Here is a 17,140-nt window from a genome sequence, read left to right on the forward strand (position 1 = left end):
AAAGTTTCTTATATTTATATAGCTTGCAGATATTTGATCAGGAGGAGGATCAATAAAAATTTTAACTATGTTATAAAATATAAAAATGTTACACGATATAGATATACATCCATGATATATAATGCATGATGTAAATACAGTGAAGTATGTAAACAACATTATTTCTGTGCAATTTCTGTGTGTGGTATTATAAATGCTATATATTTTACTTCTACAAACTTTGAAATGAATTTAAAAAATTTTTCAATATTATTTAATTTTATATTGCGTAATAAAAAAGACAAAACAGGTTATGAAAAGAAATTTGATATAAGTGCGCATTCGATATACATGTATATTAAATTTTTTTAGCAAATTCTTAATATTTATACGCAGATACATGAGTTTTCTATTTGTTTTATATCATATTATGTCTATACATATTTGATTTCTCTTTTTTAAAGAGATCATATAATAAATTGACATTTAAATCAACAATTGCAATAATTTCTACACATATAACACAGATTTTACTAAGTTAACGTACGAAGCATGTTCAAATAGCCAACAGATGTTTTAACTACCTATAGGTTGAATTAATGATATATTGTATAAGTCATAAATATGTATTATTTGTTGAATTTAAATATATATTAAATATATATTAAATATATTTAAATATATATTATTTGTTAAATTTAATACATAAACATTGATACTGTGTATTACTTACGTCACTGAAGGTACAGAGAGACAACTCGAAATAATTTCCGGCAGTAAATTTGATAGACGATCTGGACATAGCGATGATTAATACAAGAGCGAGACTTTTTCTTCCTGGTAAACGATACCATTCGATCATGTACGAGACTTCACCGATCTTTTTGCACTGTTTGCATAGGATTTTTTAGTTCTTTTTTTAATTAATAAAATTTCTTCTATAAGCATATTCACGCTTATTGATAAAAATTTCATTTTTCAAATAATATAAAGATGCAAGTATAAATAAAAATCTTTTTATAAGTATATCTACGCTTAATGAGTTTCATTTTTCAAAAAATAAAAATGCGCATTTCAAATGCTACTATTGTACAGATACTATAATATTTCTTTTATATAAATATATTGTGAAAATTTAATTGTCAGATTTGAGTTACACATTACGTTTATATAAAAAGTGCAGAGGAATACTTCGAGAATGAAAACTATACCTGCTCGGCAATAAGTTCACCAATGTAACAAAAAATAAAAATATTGAATATAAAAGATAGAAGTAAAACAATATACGTTATATAACGTGCAGGATCATTACTATCCCATTCCTGCAAATAAATAGTCTTGTGTATTTGAATATGTTATAGGTGTCATTGTTTGTCAAGTTTTGATTTTGGATATTATATTAAATAATGCGCTTTGTGCTATGTAGCTTATGCATACCATGATAGTGTAATATCCAAGAAAGCACATATTTAATGTGCATCCTGCAATTTCCACGATAGATATTTCACGCAGTACTTTGTCCGTTAACGATATAAAACTGGAAGAGTACATTATCGCGTAAAATGTTTGAGAAACAATATAATTTTTTTAATGATACTTAATAATTAAATCATTAAATCTTGATCAGTGGACGTTATATCTCTTATGAAACATACTTTCTAATTGTACAAATTTAATATAAAATATAAAATATAATTGCAATATATTTTAAATGTAATAATTGAACAAATTTTCATGCATAAATGATATAGAATTTAAATAGATATTATATATATTTATATGTATTCTAAATCTTCTTCTCTATTCTTTTCAATTACTATAAATTACACTAATAACACCTTCTATAGAGATAGATATTTAAAAATGTTAAATGAAATGAAAATATAATACAAAATATAATAAAATATAATACGAAAATATAATATGAATATTTATATTGATACATGCGAAGCAAAATGTGAAATTGCTTCGTGCGTATATAATATGCGCATATAATTCTCAAGATACTATCTATTTTTTGTTTATGAGAGTTAAATATAATAGAAATATAATAAATATAATAGAAAAATATAATAAATATAATAGAACTAGAGTCGATAAAACTTACCGTAAAATTCGAATGTGCTGCTGCACAATCATCGACAATCTCTCATCCAAATCGTGAAAATCTTCTCTGCCGTCCACCAAATGTTCGATCCATTGCATTAAAACCTCCAGACGACCGCAAGCATGCATTGCGAATACGGCGGCTACACTGCATGCACCGGCAGTGATGGAATGCGCAATGAAGCCCGACAAACATTGCACCCAGAAGAAGATCTCACTGATGGGACTGTATCGTACGTCAACGATTACTTTGGCGACCGGAAACACTAGAGGCCGATACGTCAAATTTCTATCACTATCCATAACTTTGCTGTTGCTAAATGGCATGGCAAGATAATAAAACACAGCACCACCATACATAAAGAGCGCGCATATCTTTACGAGACGACGACCGAATTTAGCATTTCTAATCATGATGATCCGATCTTCAAAATGCCGTGTATTCATCCAATCATTCTCGATATATTCGACACCTCTGCGGATATCGTTCTCACGGAAGATCAGAGAGGAATACTTAATGACGGCCATTATACAAAAACTTAGTGGTCCGGAGAGCTTCAAAGTATCATACGTGTCTTTTACCTCGAGCGCTGCAAAAGTAGCGCAGGGTATAAACAAGAAGCCAATAAGACTGGTGCAAATCACGTTTACTAGCATATAAATATATTTTTCTATCCATGAGGTTTTTTCTGATTTTGGCCAAACGCCGATGGGTTTCAGAATCCAACGATTCAGTTGAATGCTCAGCTGCACGTCTCTTTTATAATCATAGGTGGACGTGAGGGCTTTCGAATTCTGTGTAGGGTTTTTGTACATCGTTAAAGCGCGGGAACTCGATAGCTACTGAAAGGATTGTGCGACATAAGCGCAGGAAGTGAAGTGCGACTGCGCCGTTTCGCGTAGCTTCCCTTCCAAGAAATAAGTATTATGGTCATGCTATCAGCCACATCAGGACAATGAAGGGTGCATTTTATAGTTATATTGACTTAAGATGAGGGAAGATTATTTCTCTCGAACTATTTCTGCTACTGTTCATGATTTAAATATAGATTAAAAATGGAGATTTGCATTTTTTGCACAGTTATCTTCTGAGTGCCTTCCGTGAATCTTCCATAAAGATTGAAGATTTTTTTCTTTAAATTAATATAGATTATAATATGTACATATATGTACATATATGTAAGGTAAAGTGTTAATATATATTTAATTAGTACATAAAATAGTATAAAAATGGAATAAGTCTGTCTTTCTTAAATTTGCGTTAATTGTAGTGCATAAATACAGACTAAAAAGAAAAATATGCGAATTTTTTAATACAAAGTATTTAAACATTCTTATTTTATTTTTTCTGTCTTATATTTATGTATTTACACATTTTATTTTTCCTACAATTTGTCATGCACGTTGATATATTTATTAAATAATAATGATCCTTGGAAATGTTAAAATTATCCAACTTATTTTTATTACCAAATTTTATTATTGTACGACATTAATGTAAAAATAGTATAATTTAGTTTTTGACATTGTTATCTTTTTGACATACAATACACATTTCTACACACACACACACACACACACACACACACACACACACACACAAACAATATTTCAAAATTGGACTTACTTCAAGATACTACACAGTTGAGTAATTCGTCAATCTCTCGTCCATAGTATTATTAACGCTTTCTTGACAATTGATCAGATAATTCATTTATGAATATCTAATCGTAAACATGCATGTTGTTAAACGTGCCCACTGTGACATTATGAGCAAAGAATTGGACAGTTAAATAAAAAAATTTTTTTTGGCGGCACTCTATTAAATGTTAATGATTATCTTTGGCATCGGATACGTAGAACTCTCATTTTCTCGATCCTTTTCTTGATCTTGATGCAAGCCAACCGCACTGTGATATAATAAAACAGATCATTGCTGTACTTAAAGCCGCCACATTATATATATATATATATATATATATATATATATATATATATGTATATCATTAATCGATGATTAAAAATGATGTCTTCCAATATCCTGTTCTTCCTTTCTTTTACCTGAGAGGGATACGATGTACATCTTGTTTCTCAAAGCTGTTTTCTGTAATGTAGTTTTTAGAATAGCTTTGGTGCAGGCAAGAAAATTATATTTGGATTGAATTTCATTTTAGAAAATCGCATAGAAAGAGATCGTGCATAAGCTGATGATTTGATTTCTGTATATGACGAAAAAGAAAATATCTTTTTTTGAATTTTATTTCATAACAGTTTGCGGATCACACCGAAAAATGATTAAAAATTACTGGATATTATTTTGTAACTATGCAATCATTTTTTATAAACAATTAAAACATGTACATATTATATTATAATTTTTTTAAATAAAAATGGATTGATATATAGTGTTAGAATACTAATAAAAATCTTTGGAACAAAAATGGATGAATGTATTTAGAATTTAAATTATAAATACATGTTCCATATAATATAAATAAATATGATTTTATATAATATGTATAATGTAATATTACGCGATTACATAGTGACTGTCCGTAGCAAATTTAAATATGCCATCGCGGTTTTGATAACCTAAAAAGATTAAAAAAATGTGTATGCATAATATATTATATATATATATATATATATATATATATATATATATTGTATTTATATAGATATATTATAGATAAAAATGTACATATATAAAGAAGAATAAATTCGTGTAACAGAATTCTCTTTTTTTCAATATAATAATTTTATTATATATATATATATATATATAATAAAATGTATATATATATATATACTAATAAAATGTATATATATAATATATATATATATATATATATATATATACTATATATACGAATTACATATAAAAAAAATAATTTAAATTTTATTTAATAATAAAACATGAAAAATATTTGTTGTCATATTAAAAGAAATAAAACTGCTTACACCACCGAAACTGCTAAATGAAAGATCGATCACTTTACCCGCCGTGAGTTTTGTAGGATAATTAGCCATTGCAATTATTAGGATAAGATATCGAGCTTGTTCACTAGGTAACCAATACCAATCGAGTGTGCAACAAGTTATATAAACTTTATTCGCCTGTGCAAAGTATAAAGAATGTATTTTATTGATATTTCTTGTCTCATAATAATAATTTTTTTAAAACTGCGTATTCTTTGTTATTTTTTATTTTAATATATTTTTCTCCGATTATAAATATATTTGACGTTGTACTTATATACATTATTATATCTATATACATATTAATTTTTGTTATCTGTGTACATTACCTGAATATTTAAAATTTCCCCTATGTAACACAATATAAAAATATTGAATGTAAAAGATACGAGCATTATAGCATATGTCAAAAAGGAAAGTGCATCATTCTGTTCCCATCCCTATATAAAGAAGCATATTAATTTATTTAAAAAATTATAGTATATAAATAAGAACCTGCATGCGATGTAGAAAAATCAGTTAACAAATGTTACTATTATATTGCGTACCGTTATCACATAATATCCTAGCAGACACAACACTAAAGTGCTACCAATAATCTCGATAAAACACATTTCTCCTATAAGATGTTGTATGTGCTGTAAAAATCTAGAAATCGATATTGCATCGGATAATTTCTAAAATTATATCTTTGTTAAAGATATTCTTTTCAAGTTAATAAAATATTTTTATTATAAATGTCTTGAATTATAAGATTAATCCAATAGATAAGTGATAGTTTTTTTTTACAATGAGTTGAGTATTTAACAAGTAAACAGTTGCAGAGCTAAAATATTCAAAAGCATAAAATAATTAATTTTAATACTTAAGAAAAGGAAAAATCGTCGCAAATCAATGCAGAAAAATTAAATCGGTTATTAACAATTAATTATTAGCAAATCAAAAATTAACGTAAGATACAGAATAATTTGAGTTGCTTACCTACGTATCCTTATATGATGCAGGATGATCGCTGCCAATCTTCGAGCAATGACATGACTCTGCGACCACTGAGGCTCATTTAGTAGATTTTCCAGCCAAGTGCTTAGCATCTCGAGTTGTCCACAAGCGTGCATGGTAAACAATGCGGTGACGCCACAAACACTCGCCATAATAATATATATGAAGATACCGATCAGTAAATGTATCGAGAACACGATTTCGTAAGCGGGACTGCGCTGCGGATCGAAGAAGATATAATAATGGCCTTGAACTAGTGGCCTGATAGTGACGTTCCCATTGACGATGATCTTGCCGCGAAATATCGGCTGTATTAGACGATAAGTAAAGCCGCTGGCGAATAGAAATAGCGTAGCGCAAATCAAAATGAAACGTCCGGCTTTCGCCCGATCCAGCATAATTTTACGATCGTTCTCATCTTTCACATTTTGCCAGTCCTTCTCCATATGTTTCATGCATTTTCTGATGCTATCTTCTCGTAATATAAGGGTGCAATACATAGTAGGCACCATAATATAAAAACAAAGCGCGCCGGTCATCTTCAATCTGCTCTTGAACGTATCCAAGATCAGAAACATGTACAAAGCCCACGGTATTAGATTGAAGGACAGCAGTAAGCAACACATTGCTCGGACAAATCCTTTTAAAAATCTCTTTTGAAGACGAGATTTTTTGAAAATAGGCCACACGCCGATCAATCCTAAGATTAGCCTATGCACTTGCACGGTATATCTTATGTCGTCCTCATATTTAGCGTTGTGTAAATCTGCGGATTCGAACATGATATAGACTGGCGACAAAAGAAACGGATCCTCTTCTGATATTTGTTCGCGAGAAGATTGCGCGATCACGACTGACAGACAAAACTATAACGAAACTTATCGACTACATTATATGTACACTTTTGCGTCTGCGTGAGTGAATCACCTTCGCAACCACGGTGGTTCGGTGTAGTTAGAACTTCGGTACTAAGGGGTTGCGTGTGCGATTTTTTGCCACAAGTAATTATAAAATCGATTCACAGAGACGAAAGTATTCTTTGGTTTACGAAAGTAATACATTGTATTAGATCATAGATTATACCTTACAAATAGATTAATACCCGTTAAATTGAATGTTTAATGATAATGTCATCATTTGTGAATTGTTAAGGAAGTAAGGGGTCTAATCATGTCCAATTTCAATATCTACAATTAGATTTTAGTAAGTAAATTAATTAGAAGGCTTTGCATCTGATTTCTTATGAAAATTATTATTGATAAAAGTAGAAAAATGAAATGAAACAAAGAGAAATATTTGTTGGCAAACCTAGTCCATTTGTGTCAAAAATAATTACAATTACAGATTAAATATTTAAGTATTTCATATTGTACCTAAGTCATTGAACAATATGAAATCACGTGACAAATTTTCGAAGCAGATTAAAGTACGCCATCGATGTTTTGATAATCTATGAAATAACGAAACAGATTTCGTGATTTATGGTTGACAAACAGAAACGACAAACTTTTACATTGCTTTATATTCACGTTACTGAATGTGGGTAGAGACATTTCCATCATTCCACCTGCAGAGATTTTTATCGGAATATTAGAAATTGCCATTATCAGGATTAAAGAACGAGCCCTTCTATACGAAAGACAATACCAATTTATCGTAGATGTTATCAATCCAACCTTGATGCTCTGTATAGTTATGGATTATATATATTTAGACAGTATATCTGACAACGTTGGTGTTCTAATTTTCACAGCAAAAATAATGCAAATATTACAATACCTGATCTGTCAAAAGTTGACCAACATAACAATTAGTAAAAATGGAAATAGTAAAAGATATGAGCACCACAAACATAGTTAACATAGCTGTAGAATCACTACTTTCCCAGTCCTATACAGTTAATATCAATAAATTTTATTATTACATAATTTTATTATTATATAATTTTATTATATAATTATTATATAATTTTATTAAATTATAATAATAAATCATAACGATTTAATAATGTATATTATATTAGCTACAAATTTTTGTTTGATAATTATCAACATACAATTAATTATCTCATGGAAAGTATTTTTCATGATTACCATAATAACATAATATCCGACGAGACATAAGAGAATAGTAGATCCTACTATTTCCATTAACCATATGAATTGCATAGCTCCCTCTACTTGTTTCAAAAAACTGTAAATGAATGATTTATCTAGTTTATAATTAATAATATTTTTAAGCAATTTTTCAGAACACTATTACAATTTTAAGAGATAACTAATAATGTTAGAAATAAAAATTCATTATATTCTTATCTAATTTGCAATATTAAAATTTTTTTTCCGCAATATTTTTTATAATAATTATAATTTGAAGACAATTATACAATTGTTATACACTGAAAAATAGCTCATAAAAAAATATTGTTTTGTATCAATTACATTTTATGACTTTGTGTTTTATATAAATTATATATATAATAATATTTTATGATTATCTCTCATTTGTAAGAAAAATTAAAAAAAATATTATTTATAAAAATTTCTCTGCTTCATTTAATCATTTTTATAGTCTCACTTTTTTACTTTTATTTGATGTTCCACAATATTGGCCAACAAAGTCGCAATAGTTCGATCCTCGGGCTCCGCCATGTCATTAAGTTGCTGCAGTTTGCCGATCAAGACACTCAGCTGTCCGCAAACATGCATAATAAAAAATGCCGCTAATCCGGCCACGCCGCATGTCATCGAATAGGTGAGAAACCCCGCGAAGAATTGCAGGGTAAATACGATCTCATACGCCGGCGAGGCTTGTTCGTCGAATTTGACAAAGTAACTGGGGCACGAGAGAACTCTTACCGTAGTATTCATCGGTGTTAACATTCGTCCTTTCGAGAGTGGTACGATGCTACGGTAAGATAGCCCGCCGATGTACATGAAGGCAGCGGAGAAGATGGCGAACTTTCGGCCTATTCTCGCCTTGGATAGCATCGCTTGTCGATCATTCCAATTGACGGTGCTCTGCCAATCCTGTTGTATCTGTTCTAGGCACGATTGAATTTTTTTCGCGTGATAAATGAATAGACTGTACTTCATGCAACCCATCCAACAGTTCAGAAGGGGTCCTATTAACCTGACCTTCCGTTTAACATCGCGTTCTTTCAGAAATATTAATAAAAGACCAGGCACGATAATAAACGCAAATAAAAAATAGCAAATAACATTCTGCAATCGAATCGCAATTTTTTCCGCGTTGGATGCGAATTTCGGGATCGGCCATACACCGATCATCCGTAGAATAACGCGAGTCACTTGCACTGCATAATTGAAATGATTTTCGCTTTCTTGAATTGTCTTCGACGAGCGTTCCGTGATTAGCTTCATTTTTGATGGTATTTTAATAATTTGGTACTTTAATTAATGTTTCTTAAATTAAAATTGGTATTAAATTGATATTAAATTTACGTAATAAATTTGAGCATAAAATTCGCAGTCACCACGTCTCTTCTTTTGCTGTTAAGAATTTTTATTAATTTTGTCATACGTTATTTCGGGTTTATAACAGATGGTCAGACAAGACTAGAAGCTCGAACACGACTGAGCAGGTATGTGTAATTATAGGTGGTCTCTCTCTTTCTGCGGTAAGAATGATGCGCTTGCGTGCACAAAACGGCTGCGCGTAATAAAGGGCTATAATGACAAAAATACAAAATAAATTATGAACCAAACTTTGGGATGAATACACCAATGATGAGCAAAGAAAAGACCGTCATACACCATATGGTAATTGCCAAGTTTAAACTTACGATTGAAAAGGAATAATATGTGTTTTGTGTTATATATTATTATGTAAATAGGATGTCATGGAAGTAAAATATATTATTATGATTTATTACTTGTTAATAAGAAATTTGTTACGTCGATACTGTTTTATTTAAGTTATAATTTTAAATTATAAATAACAACTATAATATAATTATAAGAAGTACACAAATGTAAAAGAAAATAAATTTACGTATAAAATTTCTGGTATAAATGAGAATAAAATATTTGGAAATGTTTGTGCTTGCATTTATTAATATTATTAATATTATTAATACAAACGGTACTAGACGTGAGGACTTTCGAATTCGGATAGGATTTTTTACATCAACCGTGATGGTATTATATGAAGTTGATAGTAGATGGAGACCGACTACAATCTCGTTCGCTGGACTGTACTAGTTCCGTATAGAATGGACACGGCAGCTAACGCATCGTTATGGTATTGTATGATATTATTGATATAATACGACGAATGATCTGTCAGAGCAATGATGATGCTTAGAACAGACGCCACCCTGCATGTAAACCGCATAGAAACCGGACGAATCGATCAAACTTGGCGTTCCTCAGCATCACTTCGCGAACATATATGTTTTTTACGACTTACCAATCGACGCGCATGTGATTCATGCATTTGCGTATCTCGTGGCTACGAAACAGTAATGAACAATAATTCGCATCATCGATCCGCCAGTGTATCATTGAACCGAAAGCTTTTAGTTTCAAATGCATGTCCGGTTCGAACAAAATATACAGTACACAGAGCACTATTGTAAAGAGAATCAAAGAATGACGGACAACCTGGATGCTGTGCGACAGTAGTTTGTCAGCTATCAATCGGTTTGAGAATCAACAATTTAGTTGAATACTGTACTCGCAGTCCTGCTTATATATGTTGTGCGTTGGGAACACGAGGAAGAAACGCGACATGATCGTGACTCCGACGTTCGCGAACTATTGAGCGACAATGGAAAAACAGAATTCGCTTTTTTTAGCTTACGCAGTTTTTTCAAAAAATATAGTTAGTCTAAGAGAAGGAAGAGCTTGAGATTTTCCGGATGAAAAGGGGAAAAAACGATGAATATATGCAAGTTTTACGTTCTGCAATACAAGTATTGTAAATGATGTAAATCTTATTTCCTTAATCTTTGAAGGATTTTTCAAATTTTTAATTAATTTTATTTAATTTTATACCATGCAATAAAAATGGTTAGCGACAAAGACACTTTGATGAAAATAGATTTAATATAAGGAGATATCAAATCTATTTTCATCAAAGTCTCTTTGTCGCGAACCATTTTTATTGTATAAAATTAAATAAAATTGATCAAAAATTTGAAAAATCCTTTTTATAACTAAAAAAGTGCATTAGATTTTTTAAGCGAATATTTTTTAATATATGCAGATACGTAAGTTTTTTATTTATATTATATTATATATATATATATATATATATATATATATATATAAATTGGCATTTTTATATATTTTATTTTTTTCCAATAAGAATTGACATTAAACTTAAATCGACAATTGCAATAATTTCTCTACACATAAATATATGCAATAAATATTATTAAGTTAATGTGCGTAGCATGTTCAAGTAGCTAACGGATATTTTAACAACCTATTGATTGGATCAATATATGAATATGTAAGCCATACATATTCACGAATAAATTTAATAAATATTGACATTGTATACTACTTACGTCAGCAAAAGAACTGAGAGACAACTCGAAGTAATTTCCGGCAGTAAATTTAATAGACGATCTGGATAGCGATGATTAACACAAGAGCGAGACTTTTTTTCTGGCAGACGATACCATTCGATCATGTACGAGACTTCACCGATCTTCTTGCACTGTTTGCATAGAATTGATTTTTTATTTTTTTAAATCAATAAAATTTCTTCTATAAATACGATTTTACAATTAGTTTAATGTTATTAGTTTCTTGTTTCATTATAATAATTTTTTTCAAACTATGCGTATTCTTTGTTATTTTTTATTTTAATATATTTTTTCTTTGATTATAAATATATTTGACGTTGTATCTATATTATATCTATATACATTAATTTTTGTTATCTGTGTACCTTACCTGATTATTTAAAATTTCCCCAATGTAATACAATGCATCGGATAATTTTTAAAATTACATCTTTGTTAAAGATATTCTTTTCAAGTTAATAAAATATTTTTATTATAAATGTCTTGAATTATAAGATTAATCCAATAGATAAGTGATAGTTTTTTTGACAATAAGTTGAATATTTAACAAATAAACACTTGCAGAGCTAAAAGCATAAAATAATTCATAAAAGCATAAAATAATTAATTTTAATCCTTAAGAAAAGGAAAAATCGTCGCAAATCAATGCAAAAAAATTAAATCGGTTATTAAAAATTAATTAATAGCAAATCAAAAATTAAGAATACAGAATAATTTGAGTTGCTTACCTACGTATCCTTATGTGATGCAGGATAATCGTTGCCAATCTTCGAGCAGTGACATGACTCTACGACCACTGAGCCTCCTTTGGTAGATTTTAAAGCCAAGTGGCCAGCATCTCGAGTTGCCCGCAAGCGTGTATGGTAAACAATGCGGTGACGCCACAAACATTCGCTATAATGATATATACGAAGATCAGTAAATATATCGAGAACATGATTTCGTAAGCGGGATCTGTGCTGCAGATTGAAGAAGATATGATAATGACCGTGTACCAGCGGTCTGATAGTGACATCCTATTGACGATGATTTTGTTGCGAAATATCGGCTGTATCAGACGATAAGTAAAGCCGTTGGAGAAATAGAGTGGTGCAAATCAAAATAAAACAACCGGCTTTCGCTCGATCCAGCATAATTTTACGATCGTTCTCATTTTTGACATTTTGTCAGTCCTTCTCCATGTGTTTCACGCATTTTCTGATGCTATCTTCCCTTAATATAAGGGTGCAATACATAGTGGGCACCATAATATAAAAACAATGTGTGCCGGTCATCTTCAGTCTGCTCTTGAACGTAACAAAGATTAGAAACATGTACAAAGCCCATGGTATTAGATTAAAGGACAGTAAGCAACACACTGCTCGGAGAAATCCTTTTAAAAATCTTTTTTGAAGACGAGGTTTTCCAAAGTAGGCCACACGCCAATCAATCCTAAGATCAGCCTATGCACTTGCACGGTATATCTTATGTCGTCCTCATATTTAGCATTGTGTAAATCTGCGGGTTCAAACATGATATAGACTGGTGACAAAAGAAACGGATCCTTTTCTGATATTTGTTCGCGAAAAGATTTTGCGATCACGACTGACAGAAACTATAACGAAACTTATCGATTACATTATATGTACATTTTTGCGTTTGCGTGAGTGAATCACCTTCGCAACCACGGTGATTCGGTGTAGTTAGAACTTCGGTACTAAGGGGTTTCGTGTGCGATTTTTTGCCACAAGTAATTATAAAATCGATTCACAGAGACGAAAGTATTCTTTGATTTACGAAAGTAATACATTGTATTAGATCATAGATTATACCTTACAAATGCATTAATACCAGTTAAATTGAATGTTTAATGATAATGTCATCATTTGAATTGTTAAGGAAGTAAGGGGTCAAATCATGTCCAATTTAAATATCTACAATTATATTTTAGTAAGTAAATTAATTAGAAGACTTTGCAACTGATTTCTTATGAAAATTATCATTGATAAAAGTGGAAAAATGAAATAAAAAAAAGAGAAATATTTCTTGATAAACCTTGTCCATTTGTGTCAAAAATAATTACAATTACAGATTAAATGTTTAAGTATCTCCTAAGTCATGGAAGGTTCATTGAACAATATGAAATCACGTGACAAATTTTCGAAGCAGATTAAAGTACGTCATCGATGTTCTGATAATCTATGAAAAACGAAACAGATTTTGTGATTTATAGTTAACAAACAAGAACGACACACTTTTACATTGTTTTATACTCACGTTACTGAATGTGGGTAGAGACATCTCCATCATTCTACCAGCAGAGATTTTTGCCGGAATATTAGAAATTGCCATTATCAGAATTAAAGAACGAGCCCTTTTATACGAAAGACGGTGCCAATTTATCGTAGATGTTATCAATCCAACATTGATGCTCTGTATAGTTATCGATTATATATTTTTAGATAGTACTTGACAACGTTGGTGTTTTTATTTTCACAGCAAAAATAATGCAAATATTACGATACCTGATCTGTCAAAAGTTGACCGATATAACAATTAGTAAAAATGGAAATAGTGAAAGATATAAACATTACAAACATAGTTAACACAGCTGTAGAATCGCTACTTTCCCATTCCTATACAGTTAATATTATAAATGAATTTTATTATATAATTTTATTTAATTATAATAATAAATTATAACGATTTAATAATGTATATTATATTAGCTACAAATTTTTGTTTGATAATTATCAACATTAAATTGATTATGCAATTGATTATCTCCTGCAAAGTATTTTTCATGATTACCATAATAACGTAATATCCGACGAGACATAAGAGAATAGTAGATCCTACTATTTCCACTAACCATATGAATTGCATAGCTTCCTCTACTTGTTTCAAAAAACTGTAAATTAATGATTTATCTAATTAATAATTGATAATATTTTTAAGCAATTTTTCACTCAGAACTATTACAATTCTAAATGATAACTAATAATGTTAGAAATAAAAATTCATTATATTCTTATCTAATTTGCAATATTGAAATTTTTTCCACAATATTTTTCATAATAATTCTAATTTGAAAAGAATTATACAATATTATACACTGAAAAATAGTCATAACTCATAAAAAAATATTGTTTTATATCAATTATATTTTATGACTTTTTGTTTTATATCAATTATATTTTATGATTATCTTTCATTTATAACAAAAATTTAAACAAATATTATTTATAAAAATTTCTCTCCTTCATTTATAATCATTTTTATAGGCTCACTTTTTTACTTTTATTTGATGTTCCACAATATTGGCCAATAAAGTCGCAACAGTTCGATCCTCAGGCTCCGTCATGTCATCAAGTTGCTGCAGTTTGCCGATCAAGACACTCAACTGTCCGCAAACATGCATGATAAAAAATGCAGCTAATCCGGCCGCGCCACATGTCACCGAATAGGTGAGCATTCCCGCGAAGAATTGCAGGGTAAATACGATTTCGTACGTCGGCGAGGTTTGCTCATCGAACTTGACAAAGTAACTGGGGCACGAGAGAGCTCTTACCGTAGTATTCATCGGTGTTAACATTCGTCCTTTCGAGAGTGGCACGATGGTACGGTATGATAGCCCGCCGATGTACATGAAAGCAGCGGAGAAGATGGCGAACTGTCGGCCTATTCTCGCTTTGGATAGCATCGCTTTTCGATCATTCCAATTGACGGTGCTCTGCCAATCCTGTTGTGCCTGTTCTAGGCACGATTGGATTTCTTTCGCGTGATAAATGAATAGACTGTACTTTATGCAACCCATCCAACAGTTTAGAAGGGGTCCCATTAACCTGACCCTCCGTTTGACATCGCGTTCTTTCAGAAATACTAATAAAAGACCAGGCACGAGAATAAACGCAAATAAAAAATAGCAAATAACGTTCTGCAATCGAATCACAATTTTTTTCGCGTTGGATGCGAATTTCGGGATCGGCCATGCACCGATCATCCTTAGAATAACGCGAGTCACTTGCACTGCATAATTGAAATGATTTTCGTTCTCTTGAATTGTTTTCGACGAGCGTTCCGTGATTAGCTTCATTTTTGATGATATTTTAATAATTTGATATTTTAATTATTTGATATTTTAATTAATATTTCTTAAATTAAAATTGTATGCGTAATAAATTTGATCACAAAATTCGTGGTCGCCACGTCTCTTCTTTTGCTGTTAAGAATTTTTATTAATTTTGTCATACGTTATTTCGGGTTTACGGATAACAGATGATCAGGCGAAACTAGAAGCTCGAGCATGACTAAATAGGTGTTTGTAATTATAGATGGTCTCTCTCTCTTTCTGGAGTAAGAACAATGCGCTTGCGTGCACGAAACGGCTGCGCGTAATAAAGGGAGAATATATGAGAAAAAGATTACGAAACAAACTTCTGGATGAATATCTATTAATGAACACAGAAAAAATCGTCATACTATACTAATAATTATCAAGTTTAAACTTATGATTGAATAGGAATATGTTTTGTGCTACATATTATTATGTAAACAGGATGTCATGAAAGTAAAATATTATGAGTAATATGTTAATAAGAAATTTGTGACGTCGATACTGTTTCATTTAAATTATAACTTTAGGTTATAAATAACAACTCTAATATAATTATAAGAAGTATACAAGTGTAAAAAAAATAAATTTATATATAAAATTTCTGGTATAAATGAGAATAAAAGATTTGGAAATTTATGTCTGCGTTAGTTAATATTATAAACGGTACTAGATGTGAAGGATTCTGTACATTATTAAAGCGCAGGATCTCGCTTGAAAGGATTGTGCAAAAATACAAGCGCAGGAAGTAAAGTATGACTGCGTCGTTTCGTGAGGTTTCCCTTTCAAGAAATAAGTTGTTGTGCTATCAGCTATATTAAGACAATAAAGAGTGCATTTTATAGTCATATTGATTTAAGATGAAGAAAGACTATTTCTCTCGAACTATTTCTGCTACTGTTCATGAATTAGATATACGAAATTTTGGGTGCCTTCCTTTCCATAAAGACTGAAGATTTTTTTCCTTAAAGATTTTTTTCCTTAAAGTAACATAGATTATAATATTTACATATATACACAAGGTAAAGATAATATGTATTTATATAATTCGCGCGTATATGAAATAGTATAAAAATAGAATAAGTCTTTCTTAAATCTGCGTTAATTGTAATGTATAAATACAGAATAAAAAGAAAAATATGCGAATTTTTTAATACAAAATATTCAAACATTCGTATTTTATTCTTTCTATCTTACATTTATGTATTTACACATTTTATTTTTTCTACAATCTGTTATACACGTTGTTGTATCTATTAAATAATTCTTGGAAATGTTTCGGTAAGACGATGAAAGCTTAAGAAGTTATATAATCTTAAAAAAATTATATATTTTATTAACAATAAAATGTCATATTTTTGTTTTATTAATTTTAATTTTTATATTTAAGATAGATTTTTCTATTTTATTTAAGATTGATGAATTTT

At 30.1% G+C, this 17,140-nt stretch overlaps 3 protein-coding genes across 6 annotated transcripts; all 3 read right to left on the reverse strand.

Moving 5' to 3' along the window:
• Positions 1–438: 438 nt before the first annotated feature.
• LOC109610072 (odorant receptor 85c-like) lies at positions 439–2,956 on the reverse strand. 3 transcript variants are annotated; one of them, XM_025409507.1, is made up of 5 exons: positions 2,087–2,956; positions 1,417–1,516; positions 1,191–1,301; positions 713–859; positions 439–563 (listed from the first exon to the last, which is right to left on the reverse strand). In XM_025409507.1, exons 1-5 carry the CDS (start codon positions 2,899–2,901, stop codon positions 513–515), a joined length of 1,224 nt encoding a protein of 407 aa, XP_025265292.1. In that variant the 5' UTR covers positions 2,902–2,956; the 3' UTR covers positions 439–512. The 3 variants fall into 3 exon arrangements, with proteins under 3 accessions (XP_025265292.1, XP_019883396.1, XP_025265293.1); XM_020027837.2 differs by having other exon boundaries at positions 713–868; XM_025409508.1 differs by lacking the exon at positions 1,191–1,301 and having other exon boundaries at positions 713–868.
• A 1,640-nt stretch (positions 2,957–4,596) lies between these two features.
• On the reverse strand, positions 4,597–9,463 carry LOC109610063. Of its 2 annotated transcripts, XM_025409497.1 has the most exons (10): positions 8,922–9,463; positions 8,641–8,753; positions 8,157–8,256; positions 7,843–7,953; positions 7,577–7,748; positions 6,046–6,829; positions 5,613–5,712; positions 5,394–5,504; positions 5,047–5,202; positions 4,597–4,677 (listed from the first exon to the last, which is right to left on the reverse strand). In XM_025409497.1, the coding sequence occupies exons 1-10, from the start codon at positions 9,444–9,446 to the stop codon at positions 4,624–4,626; spliced, it is 2,226 nt and encodes a 741-aa protein (XP_025265282.1). In that variant the 5' UTR covers positions 9,447–9,463; the 3' UTR covers positions 4,597–4,623. The 2 variants fall into 2 exon arrangements, with proteins under 2 accessions (XP_025265282.1, XP_025265281.1); XM_025409496.1 differs by having other exon boundaries at positions 8,641–9,463.
• A 46-nt stretch (positions 9,464–9,509) lies between these two features.
• Positions 9,510–15,695, reverse strand: LOC105252258. The gene is made up of 6 exons (XM_025409592.1): positions 14,890–15,695; positions 14,411–14,510; positions 14,125–14,235; positions 11,991–12,014; positions 11,600–11,751; positions 9,510–9,752 (listed from the first exon to the last, which is right to left on the reverse strand). The coding sequence occupies exons 1-6, from the start codon at positions 15,693–15,695 to the stop codon at positions 9,632–9,634; spliced, it is 1,314 nt and encodes a 437-aa protein (XP_025265377.1). The 3' UTR covers positions 9,510–9,631.
• Between the last annotated feature and the right edge of the window lie 1,445 nt (positions 15,696–17,140).

The sequence above is a fragment of the Camponotus floridanus genome, unplaced genomic scaffold, assembly GCF_003227725.1.
Source record: "Camponotus floridanus strain SB8 unplaced genomic scaffold, Cflo_v7.5 scaffold27, whole genome shotgun sequence".
Classification (NCBI taxonomy): domain Eukaryota; kingdom Metazoa; phylum Arthropoda; class Insecta; order Hymenoptera; family Formicidae; genus Camponotus; species Camponotus floridanus.

Coding starts and splice junctions, on each gene's coding strand:
- LOC105252258 (XM_025409592.1), bottom strand. CDS start 15,695: ATGAAGCTAATCACGGAACGCTCGTCGAAAACAATTCAAGAGAACGAA. Junction 14,236..14,410: donor TCGGATATTACGTTATTATG/GTAATCATGAAA, acceptor TTAACTGTATAG/GAATGGGAAAGTAGCGATTC. Junction 12,015..14,124: donor GTCAACTTTTGACAGATCAG/GTATCGTAATAT, acceptor GCATTGTATTAC/ATTGGGGAAATTTTAAATAA.
- LOC109610072 (XM_020027837.2), bottom strand. CDS start 2,901: ATGTACAAAAACCCTACACAGAATTCGAAAGCCCTCACGTCCACCTAT. Junction 869..1,190: donor GTGAACTTATTGCCGAGCAG/GTATAGTTTTCA, acceptor CTATGCAAACAG/TGCAAAAAGATCGGTGAAGT. Junction 564..712: donor CTCTCTGTACCTTCAGTGAC/GTAAGTAATACA, acceptor TTCAACCTATAG/GTAGTTAAAACATCTGTTGG.
- LOC109610063 (XM_025409496.1), bottom strand. CDS start 9,446: ATGAAGCTAATCACGGAACGCTCGTCGAAGACAATTCAAGAAAGCGAA. Junction 8,257..8,640: donor CATCAAATAAAAGTAAAAAA/GTGAGACTATAA, acceptor ATTCATTTACAG/TTTTTTGAAACAAGTAGAGG. Junction 7,954..8,156: donor TCGGATATTATGTTATTATG/GTAATCATGAAA, acceptor TTAACTGTATAG/GACTGGGAAAGTAGTGATTC.